The sequence below is a fragment of the Piliocolobus tephrosceles genome, chromosome 7, assembly GCF_002776525.5.
Source record: "Piliocolobus tephrosceles isolate RC106 chromosome 7, ASM277652v3, whole genome shotgun sequence".
NCBI classification, from domain to species: Eukaryota; Metazoa; Chordata; class Mammalia; order Primates; family Cercopithecidae; genus Piliocolobus; species Piliocolobus tephrosceles.
This window is the reverse complement of record NC_045440.1, coordinates 39,036,369-39,064,023: the sequence shown is the minus strand read 5'-3', so window position 1 is coordinate 39,064,023 and position 27,655 is coordinate 39,036,369. Positions and strand designations below refer to the sequence as shown.

The 27,655-nt window shown below is 38.9% G+C and overlaps 1 protein-coding gene across 2 annotated transcripts in view; it reads left to right on the top strand.

Annotated features, from left to right (window-relative positions):
* Positions 1–27,655, top strand: part of ZMAT4 (zinc finger matrin-type 4) — a 365,160-nt gene that overhangs the window by 208,600 nt on the left and 128,905 nt on the right. The window contains exon 5 of one of the 2 annotated variants that reach the window (XM_026453907.1): positions 21,846–22,073. The exons of the other annotated variant lie outside the window; for it this stretch is intronic. Within the exon in view, the coding sequence (XP_026309692.1) occupies positions 21,846–22,073 (228 nt within the window). The remainder of the gene's footprint in view (positions 1–21,845; positions 22,074–27,655) is intronic. 2 annotated transcript variants of the gene reach the window in all.

The following is a 27,655-nucleotide window of genomic DNA, read 5'->3' as shown; positions in this document are numbered from 1 at the left end:
GGAAAATTTTTACCTGTTTTCCATGAATTAATAACCAGCCCATATGTTCTCTCTGCTGAAGCAGAATATTTCTGTTAACTTAAATTTTGGAGGTAATGATGGAAGAGGAGAAGGTGTGTGTTTGCTTATCACATCAATTAGCAAATGGGAGAGTTATTCTTTCTGCAAAAAACAAAACAAACAAACAAAAAAAAAGAGTCGCCACATGGTAAAACTAGTTCTTCATGAATTTAAATACAGTTTCAAGACAACAGAGCATCCACTTGTTTTCCTGAATTCAAACACCCTCAGACCTGGGAAATGGAACTTGAGGGTAATTTGTTAGCCGTCATCAATATATTCCACAGGAAAAAGAAAAAAAAAGTGCAGCCTTTACTTGATGGCTTAGTCTTGGCTGTTCATGGGACTGGCTCAGCCCTCCCTGTTGCAGAAACCAGGTTGCTGGATAGGCAAGAAGGGAATGAATAGGGTGTGGTGCACCGAAAGCTATGGCTCAGGTTGGTCCTGCCTTGTGCCAGTATTCCCTTCACACCCAGCTCATACCCCCTTCTGCAGTGTGCCCTCCCATCCATTTCCCTCTGAAGCTGCTTTGAGCAGAAAGGATCTTGGAAAGTGGCAGCAGCAGACAGATCCGAGGGCCTAGGAAGCTAAACTGGCTCCTGGCTTGGGTTGGTGTCAACCCAACTGTTCATAGGGAGCAGAGAAAGCAAGGCCTCCTACTAGAGGGAGCAAGTAGTCCGACATGAGGCAGATTGGTTAATAGGAGAAAAGACATGCAAATGTATGCAATGTATATACATGAGAGCCTTCAGAATGAAGACCCAAATGCAGTAGAAATTGGTCATTTTTATGGTTACTTCAGCAAAGTAAGGGCAGCTGTGTACGAATATGATAGCACAAAAAGGGAATGATCTAATGCTGTTGGACAGAGTGGGGATACCCAGCAAGGCCTGTCTGTCAAGAGTCTGTTTGGTCTCTCTGAGCAGCACTCCTTCCTTCTGGGTGTGGGGCAGGACCCTCTCGGGAAAGGGGGTCTAATGTCCTACTCTCCAGCAAGGTTGACCAGATAATTTCTTTATGGTCAGTTTTTACATAGAAAGGTGAGGGGAGTGAGGGGGAAGTTAGAGTAATAGTTTTTAGGATTTTATGGCTGGCTTTGGGAAATAGGGGGTTATGGTTTCTATGACCTGCCTTGGAGAAGCAGGTTTCCAGGCTAGCCTTGGGGGAGAATGGAACAGGGAGACAGGAGGGTAGGAGAATGTCAGAGAAAAACTTCACTTCTGAAGCTGTTGCTCAGGTCTTCATTTTAAGATATTGTTTTCTGAGTCCCAACAGCAGAAGTAGTCTTTGTGGGGGTGTCCCAGGTTAAGGGTTGAAGGCCCAATAGGAGGATGGCACCAGCATCAGAGGCTCTGGGCCCAGGGAGCATGGAGATGAACTGACAGTGTGCTGGTGTTGGGAGAGCCTGGCAGATGGTAGCAAGGCCTGCTGCAGTCCTGGGTTCTAGGAAAGGATAGGCTGTGAAGACCGTGGCAGGACACCACCCTTTAATGCAAGCACGCTGGGCTGGAGACCACGCATAGGGAACAAAACAGGAGCCTGAATTCTAGCCTTAGAGTATAAGGTAGAGGCTTCATCTCAAGTTACTGCAAGTACAGGAGAAAGACCAGGAGGCAGTGGAAAAGCAAACCCACACTATGGCCTCCTGAACTATCAAGTACAGCTCCCTGAATGCAGTTCAGATGGCCATCCTCCCTTACTGCCTGCAGCCACACCCAGCAGCAGCTTCTGCAGGGCTTCACCTTCCACGTGGTGGCTGCCTTGTGCTCCTCTAGGAAATGCTCTGCCTAATTAACCAAGTTGGCTTGAAATTATTTCTATAATAAAAACAAAAGGGAAAGAAAAAGAATATAGAAAATCCAATCAAATGAATCAAGATGCAAGGGAATCATTCTGCTCAGGTATGCTGCCCCCACCCCTGTGAATAACAAGCTCTTGAACTGGGGTGATCTCTGTGTTGGAATAATAGAACTACAACTCATTGCTTCTGCCAGCTACTTCATCTGATGAGGGTGAGCAGTTGGGATCTGTGAATCCCTGCCTTTCTACCCCAACAAGCTGCACTTTGATCAAGCATCTTCTGGGTCTCCTGCAGAATGAGTTGCAACTTGAGTTGCCTTCTCCAGATGGATGCATGTTTACTAGAATTTCTGAAATGCTTGGCAGAGCTGCTGGAATAACACTCATTCATTTGCATACTGTCTGTGGCTGCTTTTATGCTGCAATGGCAGAATTGAGTCGTTATAACAGGGATGATCCAGGCCACAAAGCCTAAAATATTTGCTCTGTGGTTCTTTACATAAAAAGTTTGCTGACTCCTGATCTAGATACTGGATGATCTTGAGGAATATGCAACACGGGGGCAATGAGTTTTTTATATAGAAACTCACGACAGGTGCTAGTGTGAGTTTCTTTATAAAATGGAAGCAGTCTTCCAGGCTGTGCACCATTCAGGACCTGGGGAGGTGCCTGGGATAGGGACTGAAGAAAAGGATGTGACTGAGAACAGGCTCATACCTGTAATTCCAACACTCTGGGAGGCTGAGGCTGGAAGACTGCTTGAGCCCAGGAATTTGATACCAGCCTGGGCAACATAGTGAGACTCTTTCTCTACAAAAAATTAAAAATTAGCCAGGGATAATGGCACATGTCTGTAGTCCAAGCTCCTTGGGGGGCTGAGGTGGGAGGATCCATTTAGCCCGGGAGGTTGATGCTGCAGTAAGCTGAGGTTGCACCACTGCATTCCATCCTGGGTGACAGAGTGAAACCCTGTCTTAGGCAAAGCAAGAAAAAAGACCCCAGTCACTGGGTTTAGGGCACACTTTAATGCAGTATGATCTCATTTTAGCTTAACTAGTTATAGTTGCAAAAAAAACCTATTTCCAAAAAAAAAATGACATTCTGAGATTCTAGGGGGATGTGAATTTGAGGGGACACTAACCCAGTATACAAGCAAACTCCAGTTAAGTGACGGCGACCGGCAAAGTTCACAGGCCCTGATTCTGTGCCTGCCAGCTCGTGATTCTCCTCCCCCAACCTCTTTTTTTTTTAATGATAAATCCATATCAGCAAGATCTCATTCAAAATCCTGAAGAAAACATCATTTAACTGTTCTCTTTAGAAACTTACTTTTAAAGAAAATATGAATGAGAGAAAATCTGATGTACGGAAAAAAATCCTTAAACTATAGTTATTCTCCATTTTCCACCATTCATCAAAGTGATTTTTAAGATTATGCATAATCGGAATGGTTAGGTTCTATCTAGCATTAATAAGAACATTCATCTGCGTCTATAGCAGAGACTTTGCTTATCAGACACCCATTTGCTTTTTATCTTCCCCAGACTTGGAATTGATTGTATGTTAAGACCTGGCTACAAGAGGGAAGAGAGCCATTCAACTGCATTAGATTTTGCATGAACAAGAAATAAGCCTTTATTTTGATACTTTGTGATTGTATGGTATTACAGAAAAGTCTAGTCTGTCCTGGTGGCTACATTATCCCTTAAAGTTATTGTTTCAGTTATAAGCTTTTATGAACACATCTATCATTCACAGTAAAAATGGATTTGAGTGCAATCTTTCATATAGTTCCCAGACATCATTAGTTTAACAGGTAATGACATCAAATTTAGCAATAACCTTTCTTTCATTTTTGACCCTTCAGAGTTTGAAGTGGCCCTAGGGGTATGTGTGTCTTCACTAACCAGGCTGGATGGATAGAGAACCATTCTGAGGTGTGCTCTGCAGGGACCACTGTTATTACCACCTTTATGCATGACCATACTTCTGGGCACATAGTAGGCATTTAATTAATACTTGTTGGATGTGTAAAAATTGGAAGCATATATTAGAATAATGACAGGCAGTTAAGTGTCTATAGTTCTATTTTCAAATTTAGTTACCTTGGTTATTTAAATTTTAGTCAAATATGATGGTAAAAAACAGTGGTTTTCCAGTTTAACAGGAAGCTGTCATCCCTATCCACTTGCTTGATCTTACAAAACTCTTTTCTTTGTAAAATAGGTGCTACACAGAATACCAGAGGTCACAAACAGAGGCTATGAAGTCAGACCCAGTTTTAAATTCTGCTTATATCCATGGGAACGTTCACAGGTGGTTTTAACTCTTCAGCCCTCAATTTGTTATAAGTAAAGTGACAGAAACACATTACAGAATTATTATAGTAATGCAGAAGATGTAAGTAAAATACTATAGTGCCTGCCACACAATTCAGTGTGGAATAGATATATTTTTGTATGTAAATACATGCAAGTGTATGCATACACACAACTGATCCTCATTGTTTGAGGATTCTGGATTTATGAATCCACTATGATTTATTTCTAACTCCAAATTAATTCTCCTGGCACTTTTGGGGTTATTCCCAGACATGTGTGGAATTGTGAAAAATGTGAGTCATGCCAAGTGCACATTCCCAACTGAGGTTGAACATGGTGACATTCTGGCTTCATGTTTCAGCTGTCATTCTGTAAACAAGTCTCTCTCTCTCTTTTTGCAGTCTATGTAGTATCACGTGTTTTACACATTTTGTGCCTTTTGTTGGTGACTTTGCCATTTAAAATGGCCCCCAAGGGTAGTGCTGAAGCGCTATCTAACGTTCCTAAGTACAAGAAGGCTGTGATGAACCTTACTGAGAAAATAAGCTTTGCTCAGACATGAGTTACAGTGCCACTGGTGGTGTGTTTAAAGTTAATGAACCAAACATTTATATTAAATCAGACATATTTAAGCAGAAACACACATATATCAAGGTTGTATACTGATTGATCAAAATCTTGTAACCACAAGTTCCTAGGAACCTAACCCCAAATTTCTCTGGAGCAAATGTTCAGTATTTGCTATTTCAGTGTTCCTGGTAACTTTGTAAAACATAACTATCATGAATAACAAGAATAGACAACATTCATAGAAAAGTACTTTCTATTCATTACATTTGAAATAAGTTTCAAAAAGTCTGTTTATTTCTCAACAATTAAATAAGAATATATAATATTTAAAAGATTCTGGGTGTGGTAAAACTATACATAGTTGAATAGACTGAATCTAGCTTAATAATGGAATCAGTAATTATAATTGATAATTGTAATTGTAAAGATATTATACAGATACAACACATGCATTGTTTGATTTAATCTTCATAAAAAGCATGATGTTTACAGTATTATTGTATCCGATTTACTGAGGAGGAAACTGAGACCCTGCAGGCTGAGTAACTTGCCTGATGTTACATTGTAAGACACAGAATTGCAAGTCAAACTGACCTTTTTTCATTTCCAGCAATACATAATGTTTCATAAAGTGATTTACTGATATTTGCTCATCTACTGAATAGAACATTTCAAAATCCAAGACTCTCACTAAGTGGATTGGTAGCAACAAAGACAGATATTTATACACTTTAAATCAGGTATTTCTTATTTGCGGGAACAGTAAACAATGTAAGAAAAGGAACAGATAAGCAATGATCTCATTCATTGCATGTGTCATAAGTGTGTTTATTGTATATTCCTCTTCTAAAATCTTGTTGGTTCTCTTCTTTTTTTCCTTATTTCTTATTGAAAATTAGAGAGACAGAGCTTCAGAACTTTTACATAAATTTCCATGCCAGACACAGAATTGCTTATTTAAGTTCTCTGTTGAATAAGTAAAGATCAGGGTATTCTAGATCTGCTTGAAAGTTACATAAATTCAAATTTTGAATAATATATTCACTCTAGGTTCAATCAGTACCTCATATCTGCATATAAGATTTTATACACCATAGCAGTTCTTTCATCTGAATCAGGTTATTTGGTTTGTGTGGCATAATCTGTCTAGATGCTTGTTCTAATAGATGCAAAGAATAGTTTTCCAAACAGGCAGATCTTAATAGTGGTGCATCTTCTTTTAAATTAGGAAAGCTGGCATGTTCTGAGGCATCATCTCTAGATCAGTGCATTTGTTCCAGTGATGTTTTTGGCTTTTCTAGGTTTATAAATGTAAGTAATAGATTCACAGAATTGCAGAGCTGGAAGGGGCTTAGTGATCGTTATTTTAGCCATCTCAGATACCTTGTGAGAAAACTAAAGCCCACAGGGGTGAAATCATTTACCCAAGGTGATACAAGTGGCTGACAGCAAAGACACTGCTCTTGCAGTAATGCTGCTCTAGTGTCACTGTCAGGAGAAACCATGCCAGTTAGTCCATGCCTATCCTACAGTAAGTAGGATTTAAATCCATCAGCAATGTGAGGTAAGCTGAATTCTTTTGGCCATAATTTTTCTGCACTGGGTCATAGCAAGCTTGAGGCAATGATTAGATCAAGACTGCTGCGGTTTTTGTTTTGTAGTTGATGGTTAATGAAACAAGAGATCAACGATTGGATAAAACTAAAGATTTTAACAAGGAGCCTACTGCCTAGGTGATTTTCACAAATCCTTTTCAATACCATAAACTCGCTTTTCTCTTTTGAGTGATCACATACTGGTATAAGACAGCTGATTATCTCAGCAGCTTTTATGATGTGGTTATACCTTTATTTCAGAAAATATTCTCTGACGTACTTTTGTAAAGGAAAATAGTAGAACAATAAAATAATCAATTTCCTGTGCGTACTCTGAAACTGTCAACAGGAGACATGGTCAGGACTTGAAATTCATACACAAAATGCATTACGATTCAGAAAAAACTACAAGCGAAAGATTTTCTGGCAACAACTCCTGAATCATCTATTAAAGATAAGAACCCTCAAAGTGTCTAGTCTATGAAATTGAGAGGACACTCATAAAGTAAGCATCACACCTGAAATAATGGATAGTAAATGTCCTAAACTGTGTTCTCACTCTTTGAAATACCCCTACATTTTAAACATCAGCCTCAAAATTCTTGCTTAATGCTCAGTTTGGTTGCTTTAAGAATCAGAAGTGATGGGTGGAAATTACTGCATGGCATTTGAGTGTGATTAATATAACATTTTAAAATATTTTCTAAATTCATGTAAATTACTTCTGTTCTCTGACCCTGAAGGTTGGTAAGAAGACCGGCCCCAGCCATTCACTGGGGTACCCGCTCCCTCTTTAGCGCCACTCAAAGGGCTCAGAGAAGTCTCCACCTATGGGCTCTGGCTACTTTATGATCTCACCCAGGATACTGTTGTGTTCTTAGCCTCCACAGGCTGGAGATCCAGTGCTGGGGCTCCCTCAGAAGTGTATTTTAATCATCTGTTTTCTTCATGGGGCGAGTCTCCTCTGTTCCAACTGAGGCCATGGAAAAGAAGACCAAGGCCACGTGGGAGGCATTCCTAGGGAGGTCTCACCACCGTGGACACACTGTTTTTAAGCTGCTCAGATCTCTATCAACAGTTACAACTCCCTTTTTCCCTAGTCCCCAAGAAGTCGATTACTTTCCTGACATCAGGCATACTCCTCTCTGGCATTCAGATCCCTTTGCCTCTCAGACAACTCAACACAAATCCATTTGCTCATTCTCTCCCAGAGGTGGGGAAAACCAGACTTCAGGGCCTAGCTACCATTTTGGAATGGAATGCAAAAATTCCTCTCATTTTAATGAAGTGAGCCTATAAGAAAATAATTTCTAATTTCTCAATAGGCTACTCTGCTATGTAAATTGTCACGTGACACAGACACCTAGCATGTTCACTTACTGAAAATAGAAATATGAAATTTAATGTATTTTCCTCACTTTACCAGCCTTCAGAGAAGTTGTTTCTTTTGTGCAGGATTTCCTGCTAAGTGATTTTCTTCAATTGTTTGTTGAGCACTCACTAGTTTATGGTTCTAATTGTAAATCCACCTAAGGTTTATAAGTATATTTTGGCCATCTCGAGGTACCATGAATTGCAAATGGGAGATTAAAGAGGCCCAACAAAGTTTATTGTATTTTATTTTATTTTTATTTTTATTTTTATCTTTTTGAGACAGAGTCTTGCCCTGTCACCCAGTCTGGAGTGCAGTGGTGCGATCTCAGTTCACTGCAACCTCCGCCTCCCAGGTTCAAGCAATTCTCCTGCCTCAACCTCCCGAGCAGCTGGGATTACCAGGTGTGTGCCTATGCATCCAGCTATTTTTTGTATTTTCAGTAGAGATGGGGTTTCACTATGTTGGCCAGGCTGATCTCGAACTCCTGACCTTGTGATCCACCTGCTTCGGCCTCCCAAAGTGCTGGGATTACAGGCATGAGCCACTGCCCCAGCCTATTTTATTTTATTAAATTTGGTGTTGTTGTTGTTGCTCAGTTGCATTGAAGGACTAAGCAACGAAGTTTTTGCAACTCTTTTTGGAGGCAGCAATTTTTCCCGGTAGTGGTACTGGCTGAAGACATGATCTGGGCATTCTGAGTGCGATCCTCAAGACTTAGAAATCGGTAAGTCTTTGGAAGCCAGGGGTCCTCAGTCATCTGAAGGAGGGATTGCCGCTGCTCTTCTGTCACTTGTTGAGATCACTTAACTGAGAAGCAGGAGATGGGTGGAAGGCCTACCCGTGAATTCTTGCTGTGATTATTTCTTGATTAGCACAGACTGCTAATCATTAGCAGCTTCATTTTGCATTTCACTCTGCAGAGCAGATGAAATCTTAAAACCTGGCCCTTTCATTTTCAGTTAGCAAAACTAATATATCAAGAATGCTGATGAGAAGGTGAGGGAAGGATTCACTGTGGTATATGTGGTAAATGAACATTTAGTCCATCCTTTTTGATACAAAGGGAGGTTTTATTTGTAGTCAAAGTAAGTTAGAGAGAAAGAGGTCCATACATCTGATGAATCCTGATGATTTAATATTCAAATACTATGCTTTTTTTTTAAAGAAAATGTTTCATCCAGAGTTCCACGATTCCAAGATTCTAAGAATCCAAGATTCATGAACCTAGAAGTTCATGAATCTTGAATTACCAACATGTTTTCTGTTTCCAATAAGATTCTATTTAAGTCTTTCTCATTGTCTGGTATGCTTTACCCAATATTTCCCCCTCCCCCATCAGGTATTAATAATCCTTAATTCTACCAACCTCCCAGAACCACCCTCCCTGGGACAGTCAGCATGCCTTCACATCAGGGACCAGCTCCCTTAAGTTCCCTCTCTTCTTGTTTCAAAGCTGTTTTTCAGCAGCTTTGGGAAACAGCTGGCCATCAGTCCAAATTCTGTCACCTTCTGTGTGTCTCAAGTATCATTAAGTCACTCTTCAGGGCCCCGTCTTCTGGCTAAGTAAATCCACATCCCTTATCCTGCATCATACACTTTTCTTCCTCATATCATCTCTCTGGCTCTTATATATACTTTCTATTATTCTGTAAAACTTCCTGGATGACTTTGAAGGGATCTCTGATTGCTGGAGTGTCAGCAAACTTATGACCAGCTACAGGAACATGCCACCACCATTGCACTAGCTTTTCTGACTCACTCTTACCCACCACTCTTCCCGCCCCATGTTCTCCACAGCCCAGCAATGTGGGACTGAGGAAAGAACACAGGGCAGCAGTTAGGGGATCTGGGTTCTAGTCTTAGTTTTCTCTGTGGTCAAGATGCCTGCAAAGTAACTTTTGCCAAACAGACACTTTTAATCCTCACAACAAAGGTATGAAATTGGCCGGGCACGGTGGCTCAAGCCTGTAATCCCAGCACTTTGGGAGGCCGAGACGGGCGGATCACGAGGTCAGGAGATCGAGACCATCCTGGCTAGCACAGTGAAACCCCGTCGCTACTAAAAATACAAAAAATTAGCCGGGCGAGGTGGCCGGCGCCTGTGGTCCCAGCTACTCGGGAGGCTGAGGCAGGAGAATGGCGTGAACCCGGGAGGCGGAGGTTGCAGTGAGCTGAGATCCGGCCACTGCACTCCAGCCTGGGTGACAGAGCAAGACTCCGTCTCAAAAAAAAAAAAAAAGGTGTGAAATTAAACCACTGGCCCCATTTTATTTTAGAAATATTCTCACTGTAGGTCAAATAACCCACCAGAGTTGTGATTTGAATCTAGTTTTAGTTTTATTTCAAAATGATATTTCATGATATTATTTTCTTTGTACCTGTTGTTCTTATGATTTTTAAAAATTATTATTACTTTTTTTTTTTTTTTTATTTGTAGAGGCAAGGACTTGCTCTGTTGCCCAAGCTGGAATGCAGTGGCACAACCACGGCTCACTGCAACTTCCTGGGGTCAAGAGAATCTCCCACCTCAGTCTCCTGAGTAGCAGGGATTACAGATGTGCATTGCTATGCCAGGCTAATTTTTAATATTTTTCATTGAGACAGCGGTCTCGCTCTGTTACCCAGGTTGGAGTACAGTGGCGTGATCATAGCTCACTCAAGCCTTGAATTCCTGGGCTCAAGACTACCTCCTACCTCAGCCTCCCAAGTAGCTGGGGGTGCAGTCTCACTATGTTGTCCAGGCTGGTCTCGAATGCCTGGTTTCAAGCAATCTTCCCACCTCAGCGTCTCAAAGTGCTGGGATTACAGGTGTGAGCCACCGTGCCTCGCCTATGATTTTTTTTTTTTACAGCACATAGACTTCTGTAGAATCAGTACATCTTAATAAAACAGTTCTGTAAAATTAGTTCAAAATAAGTCTGTTTCAGACTTGAAGGTCCATGAGGTCATGGATGGCTCTCTGTACCTAAGGCAGGGCACAGTGCCAGAACAGAGTTGAATGAATGAAACATGACTATATGAACATTTGGTACGGCTGAGGTGCAAGTGAAGCCCATCCCTACGCTGTTGATCCAGTCTGAGGGTTCCCAGTCCTGTCTGCCCATTGGAGGTACCTGCAAAGCTTTAACATCTATCATGACTGGGCCCCACCCCAAGCCATTCCGAGCTAAGTGGCCTAAGTGGGTCTGGAGTCCTTGAGTGTCTAAACATCCCCAAGGTGATTCTGACAGGAACCTAATCCAGTGCTTTCCTAATTTAATTTGCGTATGAGTCACTCAAGCCTCTTGCAAAATGCAGATTCTTATCCTGTGGTCCCGATTGGGGCTTGAGATGGGCTTCTTTAATCAGCTGCCGAGTGCTGTGGATGGTCTTGGTGAGTGGTGCACACTTGGAGTAGCAGGTTTTAAAGCAGCTACATCCTCACTGGCTGTTAGTGATACACTTGTCCTAAAAACATCCCTCAAAATAAATCATTCATATTTTCTCTCGTGTGCTCCCTTCCATCTGTGTCTGCGTGGCAATAATGAAGTATGCAATTTGTGACCAAGCCATAGTTAAATTAATGATTGTGGGTGACACATCTGAATAATTCAGGCTCTAAGTAGGCTTCTGCTCCCCCAGGACTGAATTTGCGTAAGGATTTTCCAACTTTTGTCTGCAAAGTCTTATCTACCCTAAAACTGACTTCCTCCTTTGCAGCGCTCTTTGCCCATCAGCTTCATTGCTCAATTTGAGAAGCAGGGGTGTAGGGGTGTGGTCCTCAAGCCCTCAGGGACTAGGGTACCTTCTTGCTTTTACATTTGATACTCTGGATTCTTTCAATCTTGGTGATGGGAGGGACTTGACATGATGGAGCAGAGTAGCCCCATCTACCTTACATCTGATCTCAAAAGTTCTAGGGTTGCTTTGAGATTTCATAGTCTGACTCAGAAAAGCAGTTCCCAAATGGCAGTCGAGATAAAGTGCTTTATTTCTAGATTAAATTCAAAATGATACATGCAAAATATGTGCATAGCTAATATTAATCATTTAAATACAAAACAGAGCCAATTTTCATAGCTTGCAAACTATGGGTTATTAAGATCAATGTTATTTTTAGGCATATATGCTTGAGGAAACTCAAAATGGAGGTTCAATAGAGAAACCATTAGGTCCCTTTCTTCAGGGGTGGGGGTGGTAGCTGAAGAGCGGATGTAGACACAGGCATTCCACTCAGAGAATGGAACAGCACCAACTTCCCTAAATTCATTCTAAAGTCACAGCTCTATTCTAGCCCAGGACAAAAGGCCACCTTCTTTGTTTCTCTTCCTCTAAACTTAGCCTGCACTTTCTCTTTGCTGTGCCTCTGGCACTGATCACTTTTCTCATCTTTGAATTTTCTCTAAATATTCATAGGATATAAGAAATGATCCAGGAAGCTGGCTCTCTAGTTGAATAGCTAATGCTGCCGGATAAGTAAATCATTCCCCAACCCTGAACACGGGCTATGGATTAGGTGTCTGGGGAAGGCTGGTAGAATTAAAAGAACCAAAGCTGGTTTCAGTTCCCAGGGGTCAGCGCACCAGTCCTCCAGCTCCTATAGGATACTGCCTGTGATCCAGGGGATGCCTCCAGCTCAGTACTCCAAGAGCGGCAACTGCAGTGGGCGTTGGGAGTGCCAGTGGGTCAACTGGTTCCTGTCAGGGAAGCCCACGTTGTCCGTCTGGAACTCCATGTTAAATGTGGGGTTTGAGGTTTCTGAGGAAAGGCCATCATCGTTTCTAGCAGTGCCCAGTTAGCAGAACATTGATTCTTCCTAAGCAATGCACAAAGAAGAAGCATGAAGTCGTAACTCTTAGTGTTGCTAAAATTTTACCACAGTCTTAATGTCTCTGTACTTTTTCTTTTGCAATTCCCTGAGGTCGAAAGACATGCTTAATAAGTAAGTTTATTAAATAGCTAGGTCCAAACAACTTAAGTACTTATGTCCTAATAATTTAGTAGCCATCTGATTTTTTTTTTTTTTTTTTCTAAGACAAGATCTCCTCTGGTCCCAGGCTGGAATGCAGTGGCACAAATATGGCTCACTGCAGCCTTGACATTATGGGCTCAAGCAATCCTCCCATCTCAGCCCCTCCCTGCATAGCTGGGACGACAGGCACGTGCCAGCATGCTCACCTAATTTTTGTATTTTCTGTAGAGACTGTTTTTGTTTCCATGTTGCCCAGCATGGTTCCAAACTCCTGGGCTTGAGTGATCCACCCATTTCAGCCTCCTAAAGTTCTGGAATTACAGGCGTGAGTCACTGTGCCTGGTCTGAAATAATTATACCCATAAATTGAAAAAAAAAACCACAATATTTTTGCTTCCTTCCTAAATAACTGCACTAATGAATGTGTTTGCCTGGTGGGTACTGCATAACTTTAAAACCAAATTGGACCCTGACCCCTTTGTTTCTTGTGAATGATTTGATTGACTGGTCATACACAGCAGTATCCAAAACCCAGCTTCACAGAAATCAAAAGAATTAAAAGGAATGTAGCATCTAGGTTGAAACTGTGAGCTACCTTGAGTTAATGGTCCCTGTGGTGTCCAGCAGATGTTACTAGGCTTTCCTCAAAATGTTAAAATATCTTACAGATTTCCTATAACTTAGTTCCTTGTGTCATTGTAGGACATCTCCGCACAGAGTTTGAGAACTGTGGCCATAACTGGAGATTTTGACACTGAACTCAGGGAGTGTAGCACCTTGACTGAGTAGTGTTTGAAGATTTAATACCATGAATAGACTACAGGGAAATAACTGCTTTTCAGCTCCGTCTGGACAGAGTGGATGCTATCATTGATTCTGGCATTCATCATTATACCTACAGGATGTCCTCAAGTACAGCAGTTTATGTAAGAGAAGTGATTCCTTCTGTTATGTCAATTACTCTATGGAGAATAAGCTGCTCCCCTCATTCAAGAAGGGTTTATTTAACACCTATCATGTGCCAAATCCAGTTCTGGGTACCTGGAATCTTTCAGTAAACAAAGGATAAAAATTCTTGCCCTCATGGACCTTAGATTCTGGCCTCTTGATTTCAAGGTAAAGAGTGTGGAATATTACAGCCTTTGGATTATTTTGTCAAGCAGCACAAGAAAGTCATAAAAGGACTTTTATCCCCTCTAAAGTTCTATTTAATGGCTTATTTTCAAAGATTAAAATTCTGCAGAAAACAGGCATACTTACAATATTTAGAACCTGATCAAGTGACTGAAACTAGAGGGAATTATTCTATATTAATGAAAATCAATGATCTATGAATACTCTCTTAATGAAGACTGACGATATATGAATGCAGTGTGGGTAAAGAAGCAACTTCTGTTAATAGGCTGATTATACTTAGAAGGTTGATGCTTAATTGAATTGGATGGTCCCCTTAAGTCATCCTCATCTTTGTTTATGCTCAGGAAATGTGAAATGGCATGTATTTTGAAACACTGGATATATTACAGTGCTTTTTAATTTCTTTTGTGGCATAAAATAAATAGCATGTGGATTTTTCTATCTCATGGTGCTAGGTAGCAAAATTCGCATCCAGACGTATCATATGAGAAGAGAGGTGCTTCATTTTATCTAAATAATTAGAGCCATATTTGGATCTGTGATAACAGTGGGACAACTGCTTTTCTCAGGATCTTTTAGAGAAATCAAGGAAGCTGGTACTTTTACATTATATTCTGACTGGGCCAGCCTTCCTCCAACTCATTTTCCCTCAAGTCTACAATAAATTAATAATAAAGCACTGCAAATAAAATCTTCTGAGATTTAAGACTGGGTTGTGGCATCACAAGTTCCCTAAGCAATGTTTTTTAGACTTTGTACTAAAACAAGTTAACATAAAATATGGCTTATATATAAATGGTAAAATAAAAATGTTTTCCATCTGCATCAGGGAGAATATATCCATGAGTATAAAGCAGATCACCCATATTCCACAACTCAGAAACAACTATTACTAAGATTTTTATCTACAGCCTTCTAGTCTATATAGTTTTACACATATACATAGTAATAGTAATAGTTATAGTTATATAAAGTTTTGCAGCTGTGTGTATAAATGATTTTGTTGATATTATACATATAAACCACATCTTTTAGTTTACATCCTATTCTGAACATTTCCCCAGGTCCCTAAATACTTTTCTAAAACATATCTTTTTGTTTTACTGCTGTATATTTTTCAGAGTATAGATGACTATAATTTATTTAATCTATCACCTATTAGGAGTATCTAGCTTGTTTTTTTAAACCCTGTAAAATAAGTTTAATGAAACTATCAAAGATTTAATGTTTAGCTATCATATTTATCAAAACATGAAAATTCCCCCAAGTTGATATAAAAAGTCACCAGTACTTTTCTTCATGTATTTATCACATGTTCATTGAGCATTTACTATCTACACAAGAGGCCCAAGCCTCTGCCAGAGATGCAAAAGAAATCTAAGTATGAGGCCTGACTTTGTGGTGGGCATGGAGGTGAGGTGCTTCCCTGCAGAGGAGGCTGGACCCTGTGGTGACGGAACTACAGAACGACACTGACAGCTGCCTCTTAAGCCACTCACTGAATGATCTAATCTAACTTTACTATTGGTAGCATTTGCAAAAAACAGTGATACTTGCTGAAGAAATACTACTGTCATTAATTTGATTTAGGGTAGGAAAAAAAGAAAGGCAGTTTGTCATAGGGACTGGAAATCAGAAAAATGCACATTTCCAAATAATCCCCACTGAGAGCAGATGTTGAAGCCTAGGAAATGTGTTTTGATTCTGGAATTAATCTGTCTGTTTATTTGGCCTATTGCTCTGTAGGCATTATTGGAAGCAAGTTGACATTGAAATATGGGGCTGGTCTTAGAGTCCAGAGTTCTGGTCTTTACCACTTCCTCTCCTGCTTATTAATCAAGGGACTCTACACTAGTGAGTTCATCTCCCTGGGCTTCAAGCTGCCTTATTGACCAGACAAGATCTCTGAGTAACTTAAGAAAACACACAGAACAGACAGAATAAACTGTATGATATCACACAACTGGGAAGAATTATTGTTGTGGATAAGAATGCCTTAGGTGAGAGAAATCACATACTTTAAAATGAATAAATTCTGGCCTTATTTCTCTATATCAAAAGCCCCCACATCCCTTGTGAGAATGAATTAAACTTCACTATCCTAAAGCCTAGAAAGCATTAAGCATGAGTGTAAAGGGAGAGAAAAGAGGAGAAAAGAAGGAAGGAAGAAAATAGAGAGCCAGGGGCTTGGGGAGGAAGCTTGATGAGGGATTTAGAAAGACAGAGAGAGAGAGAAAAAGTGTGTGTGTATGTGTGTGTTAGACATGTTGAGAGCGAGAGAGAGGAGTGTAGGTTGCCAGCTTGAATGGCAGAGAACCCTGTGGCTCCCTGACAAACTAAAAGGACCTAGAAGGCAGACAGGCAGGTGAGAATCTGTCTTACTGCTGGTGGTGTCACCCTCCTCCCTAGCTAATGATACCCACCTGGTGGTCTGACGGAGCTTTGAGATCTGTCTGTGGATCTTGTCTTCTTGGTTGAAACACCTGCTCTCATATCTGGAACAGTTGTTCCCAAAGTCTTTACTATTTTCGCAGGATGATGTTAAATCCAGTCTGTCCTCAGAAGCTGGGGTGACCAATTTCAGTTTGCCTGGGACTTTCCTTGTTTTAGCTCCAAAAACCACAGGTCCTGGGAAACCCTCTCAGTCCCAGGAAAGCCAGGACAGTTGGGGCCATACCAAAAGCTGGAGTTAGGGTTTGGATGCCATGATAAACAAGTCAGAGTTAATGGTTTCCTGTTTGAAAGTAAATTTTCCAGAAGGATGTGCACTCTCTGCAACTTACAGAAATAGGCCACCCCAGAAAATAGAAGTTTGGGGCTTTTAATGGCTTTTAATATATTTTAATATATTTAGTTTGAATTCAAAAGAAGGAGAGAGACTGTAGTATGTATGTACACTTTGACATGTTACCCTTCCACAATTTAGCCACCAGGACCTTGTCATGTACTGGCTTATATTTATATTGACTGGCATGGGACCTAGCTATCTACGCTCTAAATGACACAATCTAGAAGAAACAAGAAAACTCTTGGTTACCATATTTCTTTACTCACTCATGGTGTAAAGAACATTTTATTCGTTCTTTCATTTATTCATCAAAAGGCATGGAATTTACACTGTGTGTCTGTTGCATGCAAAGTGCTGGCGCTGTGAAGAGTCAGGTTGTAGAATATGTTAGACAATTAGACAATGTAGACAATTACAGAATGAGGAAATTTTCTGATGGAGACTGATACGGTTTGGCTGTGTCCCCACCCAAATCTCATCTTGAATTGTAGTTCCCATAATCCCCGCTTGTCGTGGGAGGGAGGACCCAGTGGGAGGTAATTGAATCATGAGGGTGGTTGCCCCACGCTGCTGTTCTAGTGATAGTGAGTGAGTTCTCACAAGATCTGATGGCTTTATAAGGGGCTTTCCCCTCCTTCCTGTTGCCATGTAAAGAAGGATGTGTTTTCTTCCCTTCTGCCATGATTGTAAGTTTCCTGAAGCCTCCCCAGCCCTGTGGAACTGTGAGTTAATGAAACCTCTTTCCTTCATAAATTACCCAGTCTCAGGTATGTCTTTATTAGGAGGGTGAGAACAGACTAATATAGAGACACACACAGGAGCTGTGGAAATATTTTTATCCTTAAATCAACTATGGTTATTATGCCTGGAATAAATAAATATAAGATGAATATGCATATTATTTTAGATTCTTACTCAAGACAACATATCCAGCAGGTGACAGATAGCTGCTGATAACATACTCCTTGACAAACCTTGTGCAAGGTACTAAGAGTGATGTTGAAATTCATCCCATCATGAAGTGATTCTTAGAAATCAAGTGTTGAAAACGGACTTGCTCCAATTAGCTTAAGCCATAGAGGATCTTGCACTGATTTTACCCACTCTGAATCCACCATAGATCCGTGATCTTTTGTTCAAAATATTTGGGGCTGATTGTATTTTGCAAATCAGAAATGGTAAGATTTGGGATGTACAATAAGGCACAGATACCACTCACTGTGTTTACACGGAGATAGGATAGCAGCCCATGACCAAAGATATTAATAATTCTATTGCAATATGTATGTATGTTTATACCAAATGTAAAGACTATGAATCATCTCATGTGACTTCAGGTCAGGTTTTGTTAATAAATGAATCTGAAAAAACTTGAGTTTCAGGGGTTTTTGCATTTTTATGAATTGAAACAGGGAGTGTGAACATGTACTAGAAGAGGGCCAATACAAAAGTGTCTAATGGGAGCTTCAGTTCCAATTTCCCTTACACATACACACAGATGCACTTTCACACAGCCAAGGTTACAAGGTGGTATTTAAGAAATGCCAAATGAATTGTGCAGTGAGTAAATGCTTTATAAGCTTAAAGGAGGTAGATCTACTTCTCGCTTAGGTTATTGAGGCCCCACAAAGCATATGGGATTCAGGAGCATCTTGCAAGAGAGGTGCACGGCTATGTGGAGAGCCTGGTACAGGTCAGCACACCATTTTGGTCATGGCCTTGAGCAAAGGCTGGTGGGATAACAGCTTAATGTTCTCTTGAGTTTCTTCATGGGGAAAAGGAATCAGAATTTCCATCTAACTTTACCAATATTAATTTATAATGTTAGCTGCTATTTTAGAGACTCTTTTATGTTATGGTGAAATGGGAAAATTAATTGGGGTTTTAAAAAGGCGAGTAATTATTTCTTTCTCTCTCATGGATGATGTGATATTTTGGCTATTGCCTTCAGCAAAACTAGCTCCATTGCTGTTGGACGTTTTATGCTGCTTTCTTTTATGTGAAGATCTAAGAAAGCCTCATTTCATAGTTATTTTCAAAGAAACTGTGGCAATATTTAGATCATTTGTTCTCAACATTGGCCGTGCTTTGGAAACACGAATCAGGCTGTGGGAAGAGGGAGGTTTTAAAAACATCCTGATGCTTCCTTCCCACCCCTAGAGGTTTTGATACAATTGATCTGGGTCACAGTCTGAACACAGAAATTTTTAAAGCCTGGTGAGTCTAATGTTGAAATTACTGGTTTTGATTAATCGACTTTTGGTCGAATCTATATAAAGGGTAGATAAAGTGAATAGTTAATTATTTGTTTGCAATTAGAATAAAAAGAAACTACGAAATCAAAATAAAAATTAACTCCATATCAATTAAAGTATTTTTAAAGCATGTTTTTAAACCAAAAGATAATCTTTGCCCCACTCTTTGTTCATTTTATTGGAATAATACACTCTGCCAAAGAATGTAAGTGTTATGGTTCATGTACACACACAGATCTACCATTAAAACATGGAAACTGCTCTCCTGCCACATAATTTCTAGATTTGGCATTGAATCAAAGCTGTACAAGGGAGAGAGCTTCCACAATTTGTTCCGTCCACACCGTATGGGTTAGCTGCAAAGTATGTTAATTTGAAAAGGGATGGTGAGCCTAAATTTTTACATTGAAGAAACCAGGGACATTAGAAATTTGCCAAAGGTCACACAGCTCACTGATGGTGGAGCCCCACCCAATCAGAGTTCTGATTTTGATTCAAGTCTGTTTTTATGCTACTGCCTTTTCCTGCTTTTATAGACACTAAAGGAATATAAGCTGGGTGGAAATGAGTGAAGACAGTTAAAACAGAAAAAACAAACAAACAAACAAAAAACTCCTTTAAACTTTCGGGTTATACACAAGATAGTAGAATTATTCAGAGGGAGAAGCTACAATACCAATGTAACATCACATTACTTTCTTACGTGCAAGATAAGATTATCTTATTTGATGAATATTCTATTGTGTCTCACTCCTACCAGGATATGGTGTAGAAGGTATCAATTGATAAAATCGACTGAAATGTTTTATAGGGCTTACTTTAAAGAAAAATAAACTATGCTTCAAGAGTCAACATTTATTCAGATTGTAAACATTTGATATGTTTTCCATTGCCATCAAAAACAATAGGTAGCTATAAATCCTCAGAAATTGATAAGGATTCAGAAAACTTTGGAAGTGAGATTCAATTACCTGCAGAAGAGTGGATAGAGATCTTTTTGCATCCAGGTCAACTGCGTATTTGTAGCTTTTATTTCTAAGTCATAGCAGAATGATACTGGGAGGCTGCTGGAATGGCCCACATTTGAGTTTTATTTCTACATGGTGATATATGACCAAATCCTGCAATGAGGCTTTTAAGAGGCATACTGTTTGTGAGTCCCTATAGAAATAACACCATTAAGTTTAATCTAAACTAGCTAAAACTTCTTGATATGATGAAATTTCTGGATAAAGAAAAAAGAGCTTCTTAGAAATACTGTTATGATACAGGCATTACTTGAATTAAAATGTCATTTAACAAGTATTTGTTTCTATATTAAGTTATTTAGTCAAAAAAATAAAAGTCCACCTAAAAGTTACTTGAAAGCTTGGGGAGTTGGTTAATTGGTTCCTTAACTTGTTATTGAGGTCTCAGACTTCAACTTTTCCTTGGAACGACAACCCTAATGCTCATGGTTTTGCCAGCTGCCTCCCACCTCTCAGAGACCAAGAACACACACAGGATTCTGCTATACTGTGTTAGGACTAATGGCCCATGTGATAATTTACATGTTGATTTCTTCTCCAAAATATTTGGATCGGAATATTTTTTCCAAAATTTAATGAAATCTTATATGAAATAGAAAGATGATGGATCTAATACGCAAATGTTCCTTTGCTTATTAAGAAGTATGAAAAGGATCGTTAGGAGGGTATTGAAGGGAACATTGGCTTTGGGAATCCCAGATTTCATTTGAGTCCTGTTTTTCCCATTAGTAGACATCTCACCTTCAATAAGCCACTGGCATTTCTGAAATCTATCATCTGAGAAATGGGATAAAAACCCAAGTCATAGTCCTTCTAAGGATGGAAGCAACTTGTATGTTGTAATGCATAGAAAAGTTATTTTTACTTTCCCTTAGTAAGCTCCTTCAAGTTAGACTCTTTTTGTTTGTTTGTTTTCTGTACCACAAATAATCCTAAACTCACAATAAAATGTTAATTTAATAGGTTTAACAATGCAATCTCAAAATAGTGATACATGTCTATTATGTTTAGATAAGTACACCTAATCTATAGAATTTTTCTTTTGGTTTTTAGAAAAACATTGTTATTTCAGCATCAGTGTTAGCAGGTACAGGTTGAAAATAGCCTATTACAATAAACCAAAGCAGCTGACAATAAAATTAGCATGACTTCCTCAATTAATACAACCCACATCACCAAAAGATCAGTTTCTACCACTTAGCCAAATCCTTTATTTATTGATTAATTATATTTATATCACACAAACGTCCCATTCATTCATTCAGAATCTTTTAAGTCATGATTGTCCAATGTTTACTTCAAGTATTAGCTTTATTTTGACTGATAGATCACTCCCTTACCTCTAAGAATTTATTTATTTAGTTGCATTTTATCCAATATTTATTTTTAGTGTTACACACATGCAGAAATAATTGAAGGCAATTACAATAGGCTTATTGCTTTATTAGTGATGCTAGAAAAATTAAGTTATTGCTCAAGTTTTACCTGGCTCATTGAGCTTGTCGCCTGTATTTTACTACATTTTTTTTTTTTTTTTCTCTAAATGCCCGTGTTGGAGCAGAATGCATTTTAAAAGTGAGTGGGAAAGGCCTTCAATAATCATGTTTATAAAGCTACTCCAGGCAGCCAAATACTTAGAGCTATTGTCCATAGCTCCTGAGAGCCACAGTGGGAATAACTGATAACTTATTTTTAAAAATCTTATTTTTCCTCTAAGGGATGGTCTCTTGAATTATCAGATTTTGGCATAACAATATGCAAACTCTGATCTCGATACATTAAGAATTTTTGTGTCCCAACTCAAAAATGAAAGCTGGCAGGGCTAATTTTCCTGCTGTCAATGAAGTCTTGGGGATGCTTAAGCTCTAGAGTGAACAGGAGACTTTTGGTCTTCAGGTATTGGGGAAGAGTGGACTCAGTGTTGTACTAACGTGGCTGTGGTTCTCTGGTTGTTTCCTTTCACAGCAACACCCCTGAGCCCACTTAAGCCCCCACGGATGGACACTGCTCCGGTGGTCGCATCTCCCTATCAAAGAAGAGATTCAGACAGATACTGTGGGCTCTGTGCAGCCTGGTTTAATAACCCTCTGATGGCCCAGCAACATTATGATGGCAAGAAACACAAAAAGAATGCGGCAAGAGTTGCTTTATTAGAACAACTGGGGACAACCCTGGATATGGGGGAACTGAGAGGTAAGGGCAGCTCTTCTCACTTCTGCCACAAAACTGGGCTTTCAGAGAAAAGAGGGGGCTTTCACAAATTGGAATGAGTCTTCTTCTTGCCTTAATTATTAAGGAAAAAGTGAGGCTCACCCAAAGGAAATGGACGAGAAAGGAAATGAGCAGAAGACTTACTTTAGTTTAATTTTTATAATCTCCTTTGCTTTAAAGTGTTTATTTCCATATTTTTATTGACCGCTTTTCAAACCAAAGGCACAATCATGAACCAGATTATTTTCTTTCTGCTTTATCTTCAACTGCCTTCTTTACTGAATGCTTTTGTAGAGTAGTATTAAAAAAAAAGAAAAAAGATGCTAAATCAGAGGCTGAGGCGGGCGGATTGCTTGAGGTCAGGAGTTCAAGACCAGCCTGGCCAATATGGTGAAACCCCATCTCTACTAAAAATACAAAAATTAGCCGGGTGTAGTGGCACACACCTATTATCTCAGCTACTTGGGAGGCTGAGACAGGAGAATCGCTTGAACCCGGGAGGCAGAGGTTGCAGTGAGCCAAGATTGTGCCATTGCCCCTCTGGCCTGGGCAACAGAGTGAAACTCTGTCTCAAAAATAAAAATAATAATAAAAAAAGATGCTAAAAAGGCCAAATAATATTGTCTTATCTTAAACTTTTGGACTTTTATAAATTTAGCCAAAACAAAGCAACAAAATTGACTCAATTTAATGACCTAAAGCAAGCCTAAGCCCATTTAATAAAATCTCCAGACAATCACGGTAAGACGATGCTGTGTGGCACTATGTAGTCTGTAGTCAACACCTGACTCCTCCGTACCATACCCTGCCCCGGACGGGGTTTTCTTGACAACTAGAAACCATGCATCATTTGAAGCTCGTGTGAGGTTTCACAGAAGCTGCTGAATTTGGAAAACATAGCCTGAGGATTAATTCTGTGGACCTTAGGAAGCCATCCACCAATCTGTGGGACTAAATAGAATATTTTATCACTAGCAACCATTTAAGCATTTTTGATCACCTACATACTTTTGATCAGCTTGATGTTGGCTGAGTAGAAGTACAGCAAAATTATATACTATAATTTTCTGAGAAAATGCATTTTTCTCAGAAAAATAAAAATAATTCTGCAAGGGGTGCTATTGGTACTATACTTCAGATTTGGTATAAGTTTGATGAGCTTTTGTGGGCAGGTCATTCATAATGCCTGTAAGCTGTAGATAACAACATTTACAAATCAATGTGGAGAAGGCAACCTGGGTTTAAATGGGGTTCTGGATATAGAGCCTAGAATTCTAATTACCCTAATCTGACTGTGAACCTGCAAGGGGGATAATTATAACAGAAAATGACTTGTAACATTTCTAGACAAAACAAGTAATATAAAAGGTCATGCTACAATGAGTTGAGAGGAGGGACAGGTAATGTCTCAATATGTTGGTTGCAGAAGATCTCACCAAGGGAGTATACTTGATTGGGAACTAGAAAAGTAGGTGGCATTTTAGAAGGTGAGAAGGCATTCCATATGAGCAGAATCACATATGCATAGGCAAAGGTCAGGAAACAAGCTAAAGACAGCTAAGAAGTCATCATGGAAGAATCTTATACTGCAGCATAGATTTAAGGTTGGAGATCCATAGCTACATATATAGAGCTTGATTACATATTGATTTTTTCCAAAAGACCTGATTAAAAACAAACAAAAAAAAAGAGCAAACATTAAAAACACTTTATTTTTGTGTATGTGTTCTAGCTACAGAAAAGCAACTTGGGGCTTTATATTTTAGTATGCTGGATAATCTCATTGCAGAAGCTTTTGAGTCAATAGTACTACTGCTTTTTGATGGAGGATTTCATGTTTTCAGTCTATGTCTTGTTAAAGAAAATAGGCAGGGTCTCTCCAGAGCTGAAGGCCTACCTGCAATGCCTGTGTTACTGGCAGATAACAAGTTGTCTCACTGACTCCTTCCCGGCAGGGCACTGAAGGAGAAAAACAGGGCTTTATTTATGTTTGGTGCCAGATATTATGACTTGAAGAAAAATTATTCCTAGAGCACATTCTTCCTGTCTATTTTGAATTATCAGTGCTGCATCTTTTATGTACAACTACATCTTAATGACTTGGGTGTCTGAATTCTGTTACATTTGAGCAACTTGTCTTTCATACAGAAGACAAAAAGGCTGCTCTTTGACTCGATAACTCAATGTGACTGTGACTCAGTGGCCCATGGAACGCGATTAGCTTTGAGCACAATGCCCTTGAAACCAACCTTTCCACACGCTCCAGGTGATATCCTGATAGATATTTATTCAAGCATTAAATATTGCAAAAGCTTAAGAATAAAGCAACTATGGTAACCCAGCACTTTGAAACACACACACATGCCACACATACCCCCATCTATTCCTGGAATGCTTCTATTGTATGATCAATCAATTAATAAAGGCAAAAATGCTAATCCATAAATATAGGCATACCCATGACTTTAATAAAATGGTAGCAGGCAGCTGAAGCATGATATAGCAATGTTACTGGATGGTAGGCTTTTTCTATTTCTCTCACAGCACTTCTCACATTTTTAAACACTACCTTGTTTACTTATTTATGTTTTTTGTATTTTCTTTCTCTCTACTCACTTTATAGATTATTAGCACCTTAAAAGCAGGCATCTATGTCTGGTTTGCTCATTTATATGTTCAAAACACCTAGAACAGTGACAGACACATAATAGTTACTCAGTAGTTGCTGAATGACTGAATGAATGAACAGAGAATGCCCTAAAACAAAATCACCTGAAATCTTACATTCTTAACATGGCAATCATTTTCATTTCTAGAAGGATTCTGATTTAATATTTTTATAAGAAACTGTTTCTAATTTTGTTTTAATTTTTAAAAATGATGCATATTTCATGATAGTGAAATGCAGAGATATTACTTGTTACAGTTCTATGAGTTTTGACAGTACAAACACCTGTGTAACCCACAGACTTATTAAGATACATAACTTTTCCATCATGGGAAAATTTCCATGTCAACTCCAACCCTCCATTCTAGAGAACCATTTTTCTCATTTTTTCATCATAAATTAGTTTTGCTGGTTCTAAAACTCCATATAAGTGGAATCATAAAATGCACATTTCTTGTGTGTCTGGCTTATTGTGGATCTCACATTGTTTATGAAACTTATCCATTTATAGCATATAAAGCAAAGTAGTACCGTTTTTATTGCTGAGTAGTATGCTATAGACAAAACTACCATAATTTGTCTATCCACTCTGTTCATTGATGACCTTTGGATTATTTTGGTGCTATTTTAGATAAAGCTTTCATGAACATTACTGCACAAGACTTTTTTTTGTCAACGTATGTTTTACTTCTCTTGGTAAATAGGCATAGGATTGCTGGGTCATAAGTTGCATGTATTTTTAACTATATAAGAAACTTCTAAAATCTAAAATAGTTGCATTATTTTGCACTTCAGAAAGCCAACATATAAAAATTCCATAGCCTCACCAACATCTGTTCATGTCAGTCTTTTAGATTTTAGACATTCTAGTGTGTATAGGAGGGTGTTTCATGATGCCTTTAATTCCTATTTCCATATTGACTAATGATGTCAAGTACCTTTTTTCTTCTTTTTTTTCTTTTTTTTTTTGAGACAGAGTCTTGCTCTGTTGCCAGGCTGGAGTGCAGGGGCACGATCTCAGCTCACTGCAACCTCTGCCTCCCGGGTTCAAGGGATTCTCCCACCTCAGCTTCCCAAGTAGCTGGGACTACAGGTGCGTGCCACCATGCCCATCTAATTTTTGTATTTTTAGTAGAGACGGGGTTTCACCATGTTGGTCAGGATGGTCTTGATCTCTTGAACTTGTGATTCGTCCACCTTGGCCTCCCAAAGTGCTGGGATTACAGGCCTGAGCCACCGCACCCAGCCGTCAAGTATTTTTTAAATGTGCTTATTGGTCATTTGTATATCTTCGTTTGTGAAGTGTTTATGTCTTTTATCTATTTTTAAAAATTTGTTTTTTTTTACCTTTTATTAATGAGATGAGATAGAAGGTTTTCACATATTATGGATTCACATTCTTTGTTGGATATATGCATTATGATTATTTTCTCTTAGTTTGTGACTTGGCTATTAATTTCTTAAGTCTTTCGATGAGCAGGCATTTTTAAATTTTGGGAGGCTAACTTAACTTTTTTATTTTTTATAATCATTGCTTTTTGTGTCTTACCTAAAAAAATCTTTGCCTGTACCAAGATATTCTTGTATGTTTTCTTCTATAAATTTCATAGTTTTAACTTATACATGTAGGATTATGATGCATCTGAAATTAATTTTTGTGTACAGTATGAAGTAAAGGTTAAAATTTATTTTATTTTCATATATTTACACAGTTGTTACAGAAAGTTGCAGAAAATATTTACTTTTCCTCATTGAATTGCCTTGAAGGACCTTCATTGAACATCTATTGATTGTGTGAGTCTATATCTGGACAATTTGTTCTGTTCCATGTATCTCTTTGTCTTTATAGCAGCACCACACTGTAATTTTTCAGCATTCTAGAAGTCTCGAAATGAGGTAGTGCAAGTTCTCCAACTTTCTTCTTCTTTCTCAAGATTATTTTTCTGTTCTAAGTCCTTTAAATGTCTATATAAATTTTAGAATCAATCTTGCATAGAAGCTTTGTTGGAATGTTGAATGGGATTTAATTCAGTTTATAGACCAATTTATGAATAATTTATTTAAATTATTCAAAGTATTGAGTCTTCCAATCCATGAACATCCTCTATGTCTCTATTCATTTATGTTTAAGTTGTATAGGCAATTTTTTGTAGTTTTCAGTGTAAAGGTTTTGCACATCATTTGTTAAATATATCGCCAAGTACAACTGACTCTTGAACAACACAAGGATCAGGGGCACCAACCCCCTACATGGTTGAAAATCTGCAAATAACTTTTGACTCCTCAAAATCTTAACTACTAACAGCCTACTGTTGACTGGAAGCCTTACCAATAACATAGTTGGTTAAAACATATTTTGTGGGTTAAACATATTTTATACTGTACTTTTACAATAAAGTAACATAAATAAAACGTTAGTAAGAAAATCATCAGGAAGAGAAGATATATTTACTATTTGTTAAGTGGAAGAGCTCATCATCTTCATGTTGAGTAGGTAGAGTAGGATGAAGAGGAGGAGTTGGTTCTGTTTCTCAGGGGTGGCAGAGGCAAAAGAGGTGGAGAAGGTGGAAGGAGAGGCAAAGAGTCAGGCACTCTCGGTGTAACTTTATGAAATACATCATCATTTCTCTGACTTTTTGCTTTTTCATTTCTCTAAAAACGTTTCTCTACAGTATCAGTCCTTCTGTTGCTTGTTTTTATTTCAGTATCTGTGTCATATTAGGGCACGTGTCATAAAAGAAATCAAAAAGCAGTCTTGAATCATTAGACCCCTTCTGCACAATTGTCTAACATCAACTTGTTTTCTGGAACTGCTTCTTCTATGTCTTCTTCCTCATAATCTGGCACTGGCTCAGATACACTCACTTCCATCAAGTTGTCTTCTGTTAATTCCTCT